Genomic DNA, 12,182 nt, shown 5'->3' with positions numbered 1-12,182 from the left:
GAAGCTGCGACACAAGCTTGTAAATAATTATGACAGTCAACTGAATGTATTTTATACACTAGACATTTTAAGTTATTTTATTATTTCATATTTATTTAATTTATCTTATTATTTTTGTTAATTTACTGTGTCCCCTTTGTTTCTTAATGAGTTTCATTAAGCATTGCCTTTGAATGAAAGCCATGTCATGTGTACCTTTGTCTGTGCTGGCTGAATGAAGTTGATAGTTATTTAAAAAAAATTAAAAATTAAAAATTATATGAGCTTTATTGTCCATCCTGCATCTCACATTATCACCATTAATTTACAGAAACCTATTCCCACTAATATGATAAAAAGAAAAACATTAAAAGGCATATAATGCAAAATACTGTTTTTTAAAACTTAGTTCATTATTTTTAGGTAAATTCATTATTTTTATTTGAGGGTTTGTGGGGATTAATATATCTATAATATACCTGAGTTTGATATACAACACATATAGTGAATATATGTATATTTGTGCAGCATATTTACAGCTGTGGAAGTTGGATGTTTGTATCTTTAAAAAGAGAAAATAATCAATACATTTACACAATCAGTGAGAAAAAACAAATAACTCCGGTAGTTTATTAGCAAAATTTGAATAGTCAAGTAAATCATTAATGGCTGATATTCAATTCATAGTCACAGCTCCAAATCACTGATGAGAAAATAAAAAAAATGTCAAGACTTGATGTTATTATTCAGAACCCTTATTTCTTAGATTTTTTCGGAACAACACTTTTGCTAAGGTTTGTGAGACTAGCACACACAATAATAACAATATCATCATTATTCCTCTGGGAATTGCAAAAAATGTATGTTCCTCAGGATTTCGATTTGTACACCCGTACACACAACAGCTGGTGGGCATGTTGTTCTTCTATAACGTTACTGCAGCTCCAAAAACGCAACTTAAGAAACAAATCTTCCCTCGCTCTAGTCAAACTCATACAACTTCTGCCGCTCTTCTGCCGCAACAATGCGCGCGCATCCTGTGATGACGTAGGCTGGAAAGGGGTCTATAAGGTCAATGCCTGATTTATGGTCTGCGTTAAATCAACGCAGAACCTACGTCGTCGTGAGCCCTTCCTATCGGACTTGTCCGTCACTGCATTTCGCCGCGGTGCAGTACCGCCCCAAACCGCCAGGGGGTGCGTTCTTTTCCTGAATGGTTTACCGTCGTCTCTGGTTGATTCTTTGTTTAGCTTCCGGCTTTTCCGGTCACAGTGAACAATGGCGGTCGAGAGGGAGAGAAATATGATCTTGCTGGAGTTGGAGTTGTTGGATGTGAAAGAAAGTATCCTTATCCTGAAACGAATTCTTCGCAACAGAAGAAGGACGGGGAGAAGGAGGAGATGGGATGTGCGCCCGTTGAACCAGTCGAGGCAGAATACGGGGGAATATTCAGTGCTTGTTCGACCTTTGCGAGACGTTAATGAAGAAATGCTTTTCGGGTAACTATTGTTCTCCCCCTGCATTCACATTAAAGCGTCAACAGTCTCCTGACGGCTGCATCGCTGCTTGGTGGATAAAGCTGGTGCTATCGACGCTGCAGTGGGCGGGGCTAACGCTGCAGAACTGGAGGAACTACGTCCACATGCAGTGGTCCGAAATTCCATACTAAAAAGTATATACTAAAAAGTAAACTTAAATCCGGCACACTTTTGAATATATATCAGTAGTGTGCATTAATTCGGACGTACTATTGAGAGCGCACACGGCACTTCCTGCCGTAGGCTGGAATAGTTGGTACCATATTGCAAACAATTGTAGGTCCTATCCATTTTCAAAAGTTGCTCAAGAGAGCATTTAATTCAACAATGTAGTCAATAGGGGTGTCACGGTACACACAAGTCACGGTTCGGTACGTACCTCGGTTTAGGGGTCACGGTTCGGTACGGGTTCGGTACAACGTGAAAAAAAATACAAAAAGTCCCAAATGTATAAGACAAGTTTTTTCTTCCTTTATTTTGATCATAGCATTTGAAAGTTAAAGTTTGTTCAATTGGCTACAAAACTAAAAAGCATCTCTTATTAAAGTGTAAAATAAATAGAATCAAACATTTAACTTGTGCATAAGTGTTTTTAATTTTACCACGGACTGGTTTATGTGAGCGCGGATGGGACATTGTAACGAGGCTCGAGCACTTTTAATAAATACTTGAACCCGGGCTCCTCTACTGCTGCATGTGGGCAGAGCCGTCTGGGGGCGGAGTATTCTCCATGGGCCTTATGATAATCATTTTAACGTTCAACAACATCATCCTACCCATCAAACTACATTTATTCTCACTTTTAGTGAGCCAAACACACACACACACACACACACACACACACACACACACACACACACACACACACACACGCCTGACAGCTGTCAATCACACGACTCTGAAAACTCAGATAGTCACCGACTGGCTCAGTTCCATCTTTAATACAATTTAAATACAAAAAAAACATAACTGGTCTAAATTACACAATCTATCTAGATAAATAGACACAGCGGTCTATAACATCATTTCTGAGCTCTATAACAGAGAATAGACTCGGTGGTCTCGTTGACAACAACACAAAGCTCATTCAAATAGGCAGCTGGTCAAGAAACTGATAAATAAATTATTTATGAAGGTTACACTGACTCACCAACGGTAGTTGACTCTTCCATAACCCAAAATAATCCAGGTAACGTGGAAAACGGGGTAACATTCAAAACTTTGTACAAATTTAGTCCTCTTTTAAACTTTAGCGCTAATCTCCTTCACGGCAAATTTGCTGTGACTGTTAAGGCTGATTCATGGTACCGCGTTACACCAACGCAGCGCCTACGGCGAAGGTTGCGCGTCGCCGCATAACCTCGCCGTAGACTGCGCTCTGCGTCGATTTAACGCAGAACCATAAATCATGCTTTACACCCAATCCGCGTTGGCACACGGCCCTGATGCGTTCAAGACAGTTGTAAATTAAGAATTAGAACATTTTATCGTTATTATAGCCTACAATTTATGATGATATATGAATTGCACATATATTTATTGATATGCACAGACTAGTACACATTTAGGTCTGTAATGGAACGTGACTGTTTATTTATAAGGGGAAAAAAAACGATGATTGATTTTTTTTTTTTTTTTTTTTTAACTCAGTCAGACGTATTCGCCGTATGACTGCGTGCACCGAACCGTGACCCCCGTACCGTGACGGGACGGGACGAATACAAATACCGTTACACCCCTAGTAGTCAAGAAAGCTCTTGCTTTTTCCACTGTTAATGTTCTTTTGCACTTCATATTCTGTGTTGCCATTTGTTCATCATAATTTTCATGATCATGTCTACAGTAATTTTTTTTATCTTTTTTATTTTTTTTTATCATTTTATTTTCATTCATGTTCTACATGCAATTTTTATGATATATTATTTATTTTTATTTTTATGATTTTGTATCCTCATAACTATTTTGTTAAATGTTATTAGGTGGGGGCTCCTCATAAGCCTACTGGCTTGCTCGCTCCTCCCTGCACAGTTTCTTTTAACTGCACTTATTTGTGTAATGTTCATTTTTTTATGTTATGTGCTAAATAAACTAAACTAGGGGGGGGGTTGTTACCATGGTAACCTGTCACAGCAACGGTAGTAGCGCTCTGCTCTTTCCCGTTTATTCTGGCCGAAACAAGATGACATTATATAATATCATTAAATACGAATATTATAATATTAATATTATATAATAATATACTTATGACATATACGTACCATGAGTATGGATAAAGCACCCTATTGAGTACGTTTTACTTCGGACGCACTAAAAAATCTTGCATACTCATTTTGCATACTCATTAGGGTGGAAGTATGGAATTTCGGACGCAGCCATACAGTCAAAACTCGGGTTATTGCTAATATTCCGGTTACTGAAACATTCGGAATATTCCTTTACATGCGTGAGCAAACAGGGTTATCCCTGTATTCATGGTAAATCATTTACCTCGAGCAAATGACGCAATTACCGTAATTTCTGCTTCTTCTTCCTGTATCCAAATTCAAAACAAATGCTGCTTCGCGCACTTTTCGGTCACTTTTTTGTAAATCTTGCTATTTTGCGTCGCGCTGCTTATTTGCATAAAGTACCATGGGGATTGTTGTGCTTTTACCTTTTGGAAATGCTGCTTTCATGCATTGTATTGTATATTTTCTCCTGGTCAATTTTTCAGGCTCACACATCTTTTCTTTCTTTTTTTTCTTGTTTGCTCCTGCAGGAACTTTAGAATGTCGGCAAGCCGATTTAACGATCTGCTTCGTCTTGTGCAGCCGCTGATATCTCACCAGAGCACACACTCCATGCCTGTTGATGCTGCCCAGAGACTTGCAGTTACTTTGCAAATTTTAGCGTCTGGTGGCAGCCAACAGGCTGTTGCAGCGAGCTACAAGTTGTCCTCCAGCACTGTGTCTGGTGTACTGTCAGAGGTCTGCAAAGCTTTATGGACGGCCCTGCAGCCGGAATTTCTTCCATGCCCTTCAACTAGCCAGTGGGAAGCTATTGCTGCAGAATTTTGGCAATTGTGGAACTTCCCGAACTGTATAGGAAGCGTCGACGGGAAGCACATCAAAATCAAGGCACCGCGACGCTCCAAGAGTGGCTACTTCAAGGGTTCTCGCTCCATTGTTATGATGGCAACATGTGATGCAAGGTATTGCTTTATTATTATTATTATTGAAAACAGCAAACAACTGAAAACTCAGGGGTTACATTACATAAAAAAGTTGTATTGGGTGCAGATATTTAGTGTTTCATTAGCCTTTAGATGAGTGAAATTATTAGGTAACTTAAAATAATGCTCAATTTCTTTCTGATAGGTATCGCTTCACCATGTTGGACATGGGCGGATATGGAACGGAAAGTGACGGGGGCATTTTCAAGGAGAGCAAATTTGGTTCGATGCTGCTCGACCATGAGCTCAATCTGCCCGCACCAGCGAAACTCCCTGGAACACAAGTCCAAATCCCCCATGTGATTGTTGGTGATGCTGCCTTCCCCCTGCACAGCAATCTCATGTCCCCCTTCCCAGGTATGGCAGAGACATCATTTCAAACTTAGTTGTCTCTGTAAAGGCCACTTACTTTTCTTTGTACTTCACATGATTGTGACACAACAATGTTCTATTAATTGATACTTTACTGTGTACTTCCCTATGCAGGGGCAAATCTGAGCATGGAGAAGCAGAACTTCAATTACCGTCTTTCCAGAGCCAGGCGGGTCATTGAAAACAGCTTTGGAATCATGATGGCAAGGTGGAGGATTCTTGGACGGCATGTAGAGTTCCTGCCAGAGAAGACCGTGGATGTTGTAAAGGCATGTGTTGTCCTGCACAACTACCTGGCCTACACTGACGATCTGAACACACCAGAGACCAAATACATACCACCAAGCTTTGCGGACTATGATTCAGGTGGATTAGTGGAGCCTGGGGAGTGGCGAAGCCTGGTAACAGGGGACTCAAATCTGATGGGGCCCATAGATCCCTCACAGATGTCAAAGAACCGTTCCAACACAGCTGCCCAGGCTGTCCGCAACCATTTGACTGCCTTCTTTCTGTCGCCGCAGGGAAGTGTGGAATGAATCTGCATGTCTTGAATCATTAATCCATCCATTGAACCAGACATCCCCCTCTGTCCACCTTCTTCACCCCTTTTTATGAAGATGGTACAATGTCAGTACCAAAGTATCCTGGGTCTGTTTTGGATACAACCTGAACAAATCCAGAACAATTTCTCCAGGAAGAAGAAAAATAGACAAACAACCAAACAAACAAAAAACCCTGCAAAATGTATAACAATGTGCTCACTTTAAAGCAGCAACAGCAAGAACAAAATACAAAAATAACATAATCAACAAAACAAAAAGGAAAAAAAATATTGGGCACGATTCCTTAAAAAAAAAGAAAACAAGTTTATTCTATTTGATCATCCAATTTATAGTTTGATGAAACGTTATATCACAAAAAGATTAGTTTTTCAGCACAAAGCCTGATTAAAAAATGGTTAACTATGTCAGCTAAGCAGCTTTCTTTTTAAATGCAACTTTGTTGTATTTACAGTCCATCTCCTTCTTCGTATTTCTAAGTCCCACTTCACACAGACTTCCCGTCATCCAGATAAATGCCACTAAATGGATCCATTCCTCTTTTCCTCGCTCTTGGTCTTCTAGTTCTCATTTTCGTAAATCAAATCGTTTGCTTTGCCAGAGTTTGGCAAATTAGCGCTGTTCAGCCCAGATCCTTAGCAGCTTGTTTCATTTCACTGCAGTTGACATAAATGCCATCCATTGTTGTCTAGAATTAAAGCAAACATTTTAAGGTGTTAATTTTTGTGCAGGTGAATTTTAATTAGATTCCTGAGTATTAAAATTAACGTATAGGAGGTTAAACTCAATTTAAAGTACCTCCTTGTCATCTTCTTTAAAAAGTTGACCAGAAGCAGCAGTGTTGGTTTCAGCTTTACTCAGAGCCCTGAAAAATACAAAAGAACATATTAAATGTAAAAGAAACTCATGTATTGGTCCATTGAGTGAGGCCACAGCAGAGGCAAGTTCTTGGGGGGAAAAAAAATCACAAATGAAAAATAACTAGACTGGTCAACCAACAGAAAGTGGGTCACATTAACTGATTGGTAACCAAGAGGCTTGAAAAATGTTAAGCAATTCAAGTAAATCATCAGACAAAAGATAAAGTATGAAAGTCCTGAGAGTCATGTGTGCTTATGTGGTCAGAAAAAGGTTAGAGGGAAATTTGAGAAGATGAAAGAAGGATTATATCATAAGGAGGATGTTACTGTTACGCCTCTGAAAAAAGGCGAGGAAAAATCACAAGAGTGAATTGGTCTTTTCCGAACCATAGCATTTACTCAAGTGCAACACAATGTTAACAATAACAACAGTTACAGAGGTTACAAATCATCTGACATTAATAAAACATAATATTCCCTCTGAGACATACATCCCATTTTCACTAAATGTAAATAATGTCTTCTATTAGCCCTAAATGTAAATAATGTCTTCTATTAGCCCTAAATGTAAATAATGTCTTCTATTAGCCCTAAATGTAAATAATGTCTTATATTAGCCCTAAAGGTAAATGTCTTATATTAGCCCAAGAACTTTAGTAGCCTCTTGCCAAAAATCATAAAACCTCCTTAATAACACATAAACAACACTGTTCACAATACATTTACATTATATGCACCTGTTGACTTGCAAACAATAGGAAAACTAGACGTAGATACACAAAACGACGGCAGGTCCATGCACACCGGCGGTGCACAAAATAGCGGCGGCTCTGTCCGCACGTACGGTTAGGGGTGGGTATTGGGAAGGACCTCACGATACGATACGCATCACGATACTTGAGCCACGATACGATACACATTGCGATATCCCGATTATGCGATATCCCGATTATTATATTCTACATAGTTCACCGAAAAATTTTAAAATGCATTACACATCTTAAAATCCAAGTTGTATATATGTACATCAGATGATAGTGATGGATCTTAAAATCCGAGTTGCACGTTCATCAGATTATAGTGACAATTCATGGGACAAACTGAGTCAAAAAAACAATGTTTTATTATAACTATACAAGCTAAAGTTACAACATATTTGTATATGTTTTTCATATTATTTACATCATATGAAATTAACATTAAATTTAGTATGAGGTTGCTTTAATAATGTGGCAAATGATAATAAACAAGAAAGATGGGTACTAAAACCAAGGACAGGCACAGTGATCAGTCAGTATAGATATAAATCCATAAATAAATAAACCTCTGTCCATTATTTTTCATTTTTTAAGGACAGGCAATTGTGTTATATAAAAAATAAATTATAAAATGAAATAAAACGTGAAATAAAACCTGAGCTCAGTGCAGGGCCCTCCCAAGGTTGGTAGAGAGTGGCAATGCCCAGGACTGTCACTTAGGTAGGAGCACTGGGTGATATAATGGGAAAAAAATTGGGGATAAAAAAAAAAAATTGATATTAAAATTTTTAATATCGATATTGAATCGGCTGGAAAAGTATCGCGATATATTGCCATATCGATATTTTTGCCCACCCCTACGTACGGTACACAAAATGGCGGCGGCTGCTCCGTGCTCCACACACACACATACAGACACACACACGCTCAACAACACTCGGTAAAACTCTGCTCTAACCAAACATAAACATTCTCTAACTGCTCCGAAACATATCACAAACGTATTCCGACCATTTACATAGCAAATTTTAAGGATAACATACCTGGACAAAAAGGCGAGGAAAAATCACAAGAGTGAATTGGTCTTTTCCGAACCATAGCATTTATTCAAGTGAGGAAACACCGCCATTTCTCAGAGGTATGTGGGCGGAGGCAAAGGCAATCGATCCCAGAACCCTCAGATTACGACTAATTAAATGTCACAGATAAGCACTGAAATAAAAATACTTCTTAGCCTTTTAACAAGTTTTACCATTTTTAGACAGTTTTAACACCTTATGAACTCTTAACTTGCGACGGATCATTTTAATCATATAAGCATTTCTATGAGTTTTTAAATCTTTTTAAGCAGTTTTATATTAAAGACCATGAACTGATTGTCATTTTAAGCCTGTTAACAAATCATTTGTATTATATTTTTAACTTGTAGCAGATGAAAATATAACACTTTTAATTTGTCACCCTCTCCCCTAAAAAATAAATGTCTCAACATTAAACAACTTAATCTCTTTCTTTCAGTCTCTCATGAACTTGACGCTGAAGATCTTCTGTGAGTTGGTACTCGAACAAAGGTTAAGGGTCACAGTTTGATTACTGCCAACAGTCCATAATCACAGTTATCAGTCCCAAAGCAGTCTGGTGACTGTCTGCTGCATAAACAGTTTATAGGCAGCCATTCAACAGTTCACAACTTGTTCATGGCAATAATCTGTATAAACAGTCTGCTAACTGTCCATGATAAATAGTTCCTAGAAACAGTCCATGAGTTGTCCATGGCAAACATGTCAAGTCTGTAGACTCACGCTTGCTGGTGTCCATACATGAAGGGGGACTGCAAGTGCTGTAGGGGTGGCAGCCATGGGACCAGCCCTGGAGCAGGGTAGAACATCTGAGCGGTTGGTTGTACACTGTAGCAAGAAGGGATGCCCAGCTGGTCGTAGGTCATACGTCTTGGTGGATGTCTCTCCCGTTGTGGCAGCTGATAGGGTGGCTCCTCAGGCTCAGCAGCAGCACTTGATGATGGAGAGGCATTTGCAGCAGGTAAGTGTTTCCTCACAAGGCCAGTTTTCAGCAGGTTGATCAAACTCCTCCAGCTGCTCTCTTTTAGGAGGCTGTACGGGTGGTGCAGTATGAACTTGTTTCAGCTCTCTCTTCTGCTGGTGGGTGCCTGTGTTCAAGCTCCATATCTGAATCACCAGATGTGCTATGTCTTCCTGCTGACACTGCAGGGGGCTGGAGTGGCTCATAACTTATATACTCTTCCCCGCTGTCCTTATCTTCGCAAGTTTCTACGCAGGACTCTGGAGCATCCTTTACCTCTTTCTGGTCTTACTTCATAAATTGGCAGTTCAGATCCCATTTGTCTCACTGCTGTGTGAACTGTGTCCTTGTTCATTGGCATGAATTAGCCCCGCCCCTTCTTCTGATTGGTCGATATGTGATAGTCCCTATTCTCTGCCATAACTTTTGAATGGTTTGACATAAAGACTCGTGGGTGGTGTCATCTGACTCGGTTTTGAGTCCTTGACCATAATTGGTGCAAATTAGCCCCGCCCCTTCATCTGATTGGTCGATATCTGATAGTTCCTACTTTCTGCCATAACTTTTGAATGGTTTGATATAGAGAGTCGTGGCTGGTGTCATCCACTAAATGTCCAGGCCTGAAGAATCTACATGCAAATCATACAAGCGCTTCCACTGCAGCACGCCTGAACGTGCACAAGGGTGCGAGGGCCCGTTCATCGCTGCTTGCAGCTTTAATTACGGCCGGAGCACTTACAGTGCGAAGGCCCTATCTGTGTATCTGTAGGAATTCTTGCTTTCTTGCTTTCTTGCTTGCTTGCTTGCACGAAAATCGGTACACACCTGTATCATGTCGCAACTTAAAGAAAAGTCTCTTGGCGCCATGGCCGAAACCGAGTAGGAAGTCGAACATTTTGAATTAATCGTGTTATTTTGGAGAAATTTATGCCATTTCTTCAGCCGCTTCAGAGCCCGAACCCTAACGTGCACCCAAGTGTGTTATACATCTAAATGTGCGTCTCCATCCTGCGACAACGCGCATTACTTTTCTCAGTCAAAAGCGTTACCGTGGCGACGCTAAACGCCAAAAAGCGTGCCCCCCCTTCATCTGATTGGTCCATATTTGATAGTTCCCCAAAAGTCACCAAATTTTGCACGCATGTCGCAACTTAAATAAAAGTCTCTTGGCGCTGTGGCCGAAACAGAACAGGAAGTTGGCCATTTTGAATTAATCGTGTAATTCTTCTGATTGGTTGATATTTGATAGTTCCTATTTTCTGCCATAACTCTTGATTGGTTTGATATAGAGAGTCGTGGCTGGTGTAATCCGCTAAATGTCCAGGCCTGAAGAATCTACATGCAAGTCATACAAGCGCTTCCACTGCAGCACGCCTGAATTATTTATTGAACGCATTCAGTCGTTTAAGTTTTTTGACCCACATACTGTGTGTAGGACTGTAAGGGTAAAAAGTTGTAAATCTATGAGGATTTGCTTATCAAAACTCCTCAATATTTTGTTGTCTTCCGTACGACCTCAATCTGTGGACCAAACAAGGGAATACAAACACGGCTGACGTGCTCCTGTATATTAGGGCTCTTAATAAGCACTATAACTCCAGGAGTCGGATCACCAATCGAACCATCACATGATGAGGTGCTTTGAATTAAGTGTTAGACTTTACAATTAAAACACAAGTTTTAGCAAAATATCTGGTTAAGATAAACTGTGTTGAAATGTTAATAATATAATCTTCCTCTTTAATCGTAGGTATTCAACACACCTGACGACAACATTTATTACAACAACATTGAGCTTTCAACTCTCAGCTAAGCAGCAGTAGCTTTTCAAACTCGGGCAACCCAAAAAAAGAAACAAAATTACACACGTGAAGTACTCTGATCCATCTGCTGGCCCCAACCTGGAGGAGGAGAAGCGTAAAGCAGGGCCTGTTTGTAAAAATGTTGTCACCAACGCTGTGGAGATGGAGGATCTGTATGAAAGAAGTCAAAATGTGAGGCAGGAAGTGTAGCTGGTAGTGCCTATCTGGAGGAGAAGTTAAAAAAAAGGTTGCTTAGCTAACTTAAATAACCGCTTTTTTTGGGCTTGGCACTAAATAATATACAATAAAGCGAAATAATAATAAGGCTCCATGCCTGTGTTGTTGTTGGGATTTTTTTGTTTGATATTTAGATGCAAATAGAATGGAATTTATTTTATTATGTTTTTCATGTCTTTATTCTGTTCATGAGAATTAGTTTGTATGTTTTCTTCTAGTTATCTTACACCGATTCAGACCCAAATTTCTTCCTGACTCGTTCCACACCATGGGTCTACACTTTGTTGAAGTCTAGACAATCATGTAAATTATTCCTAAAAGAAAAAAAAAAAGACAGATTTTCAAAATAAAGCTCCATTACACGTCTTTTTTTTAAGGTGTTTGTAAATTTTTGGTTTTAGAATCTTTATTTGTCAAGTACGGCTTTGCAACGTTTACTGATTACAGAAAAAATCCAGAGTGATTATGTGCCATGTTACAAAAAATGTTAATCAGCAATCAGTCATCATAAATTAAAATATTCTTGTGTTGGTTCTGAGATATTAACAGTGGTGAAAGTCAAATGGGCAGCAGCAGCTTAGCAGGATTTAAATCACTGAAAACTCGTGAAAAATGAAATAAAAATCCAAAGACAGGGTTTGACACATAGTGTAGTGTTAATCTATCAGGTATGTGTGTTGAGTTGATACTTGAGACACATATTTCCTGACATGAAAGACAGAGAGGTAAAAACAACGACAGACGTTGCAGGTGCATAGTGCATCAAATATCACTAGATGGCGACAAAAGGCAAATTACCTTTCGATGTTGGGGAAATGTTAAAAT

General features: G+C 39.4%; 1 protein-coding gene across 1 annotated transcript; it reads left to right on the top strand.

Annotated features, from left to right (window-relative positions):
* Positions 1 to 1,221: 1,221 nt before the first annotated feature.
* Positions 1,222 to 8,742, top strand: LOC133437677 (putative nuclease HARBI1). The gene is made up of 4 exons (XM_061717321.1): positions 1,222 to 1,478; positions 4,276 to 4,707; positions 4,874 to 5,085; positions 5,215 to 8,742. Exons 1-4 carry the CDS (start codon positions 1,258 to 1,260, stop codon positions 5,634 to 5,636), a joined length of 1,287 nt encoding a protein of 428 aa, XP_061573305.1. The 5' UTR covers positions 1,222 to 1,257; the 3' UTR covers positions 5,637 to 8,742.
* The last annotated feature ends 3,440 nt before the right edge of the window (positions 8,743 to 12,182 follow it).

The sequence above is a fragment of the Cololabis saira genome, chromosome 3 (assembly GCF_033807715.1).
Source record: "Cololabis saira isolate AMF1-May2022 chromosome 3, fColSai1.1, whole genome shotgun sequence".
Classification (NCBI taxonomy): Eukaryota; Metazoa; Chordata; class Actinopteri; order Beloniformes; family Belonidae; genus Cololabis; species Cololabis saira.
Note: the sequence above shows the minus strand (reverse complement) of the source record. Positions and strands in the feature narration are given on the sequence as shown.

What these genes read in the sequence shown, in the direction of transcription:
- LOC133437677 (XM_061717321.1), top strand. Translation starts at nt 1,258, where the DNA reads ATGGCGGTCGAGAGGGAGAGAAATATGATCTTGCTGGAGTTGGAGTTG. An exon ending in AATGAAGAAATGCTTTTCGG is followed by an intron (nt 1,479 to 4,275) that starts GTAACTATTGTT and finishes TTGCTCCTGCAG; the next exon opens with GAACTTTAGAATGTCGGCAA. An exon ending in TCTCATGTCCCCCTTCCCAG is followed by an intron (nt 5,086 to 5,214) that starts GTATGGCAGAGA and finishes TTCCCTATGCAG; the next exon opens with GGGCAAATCTGAGCATGGAG.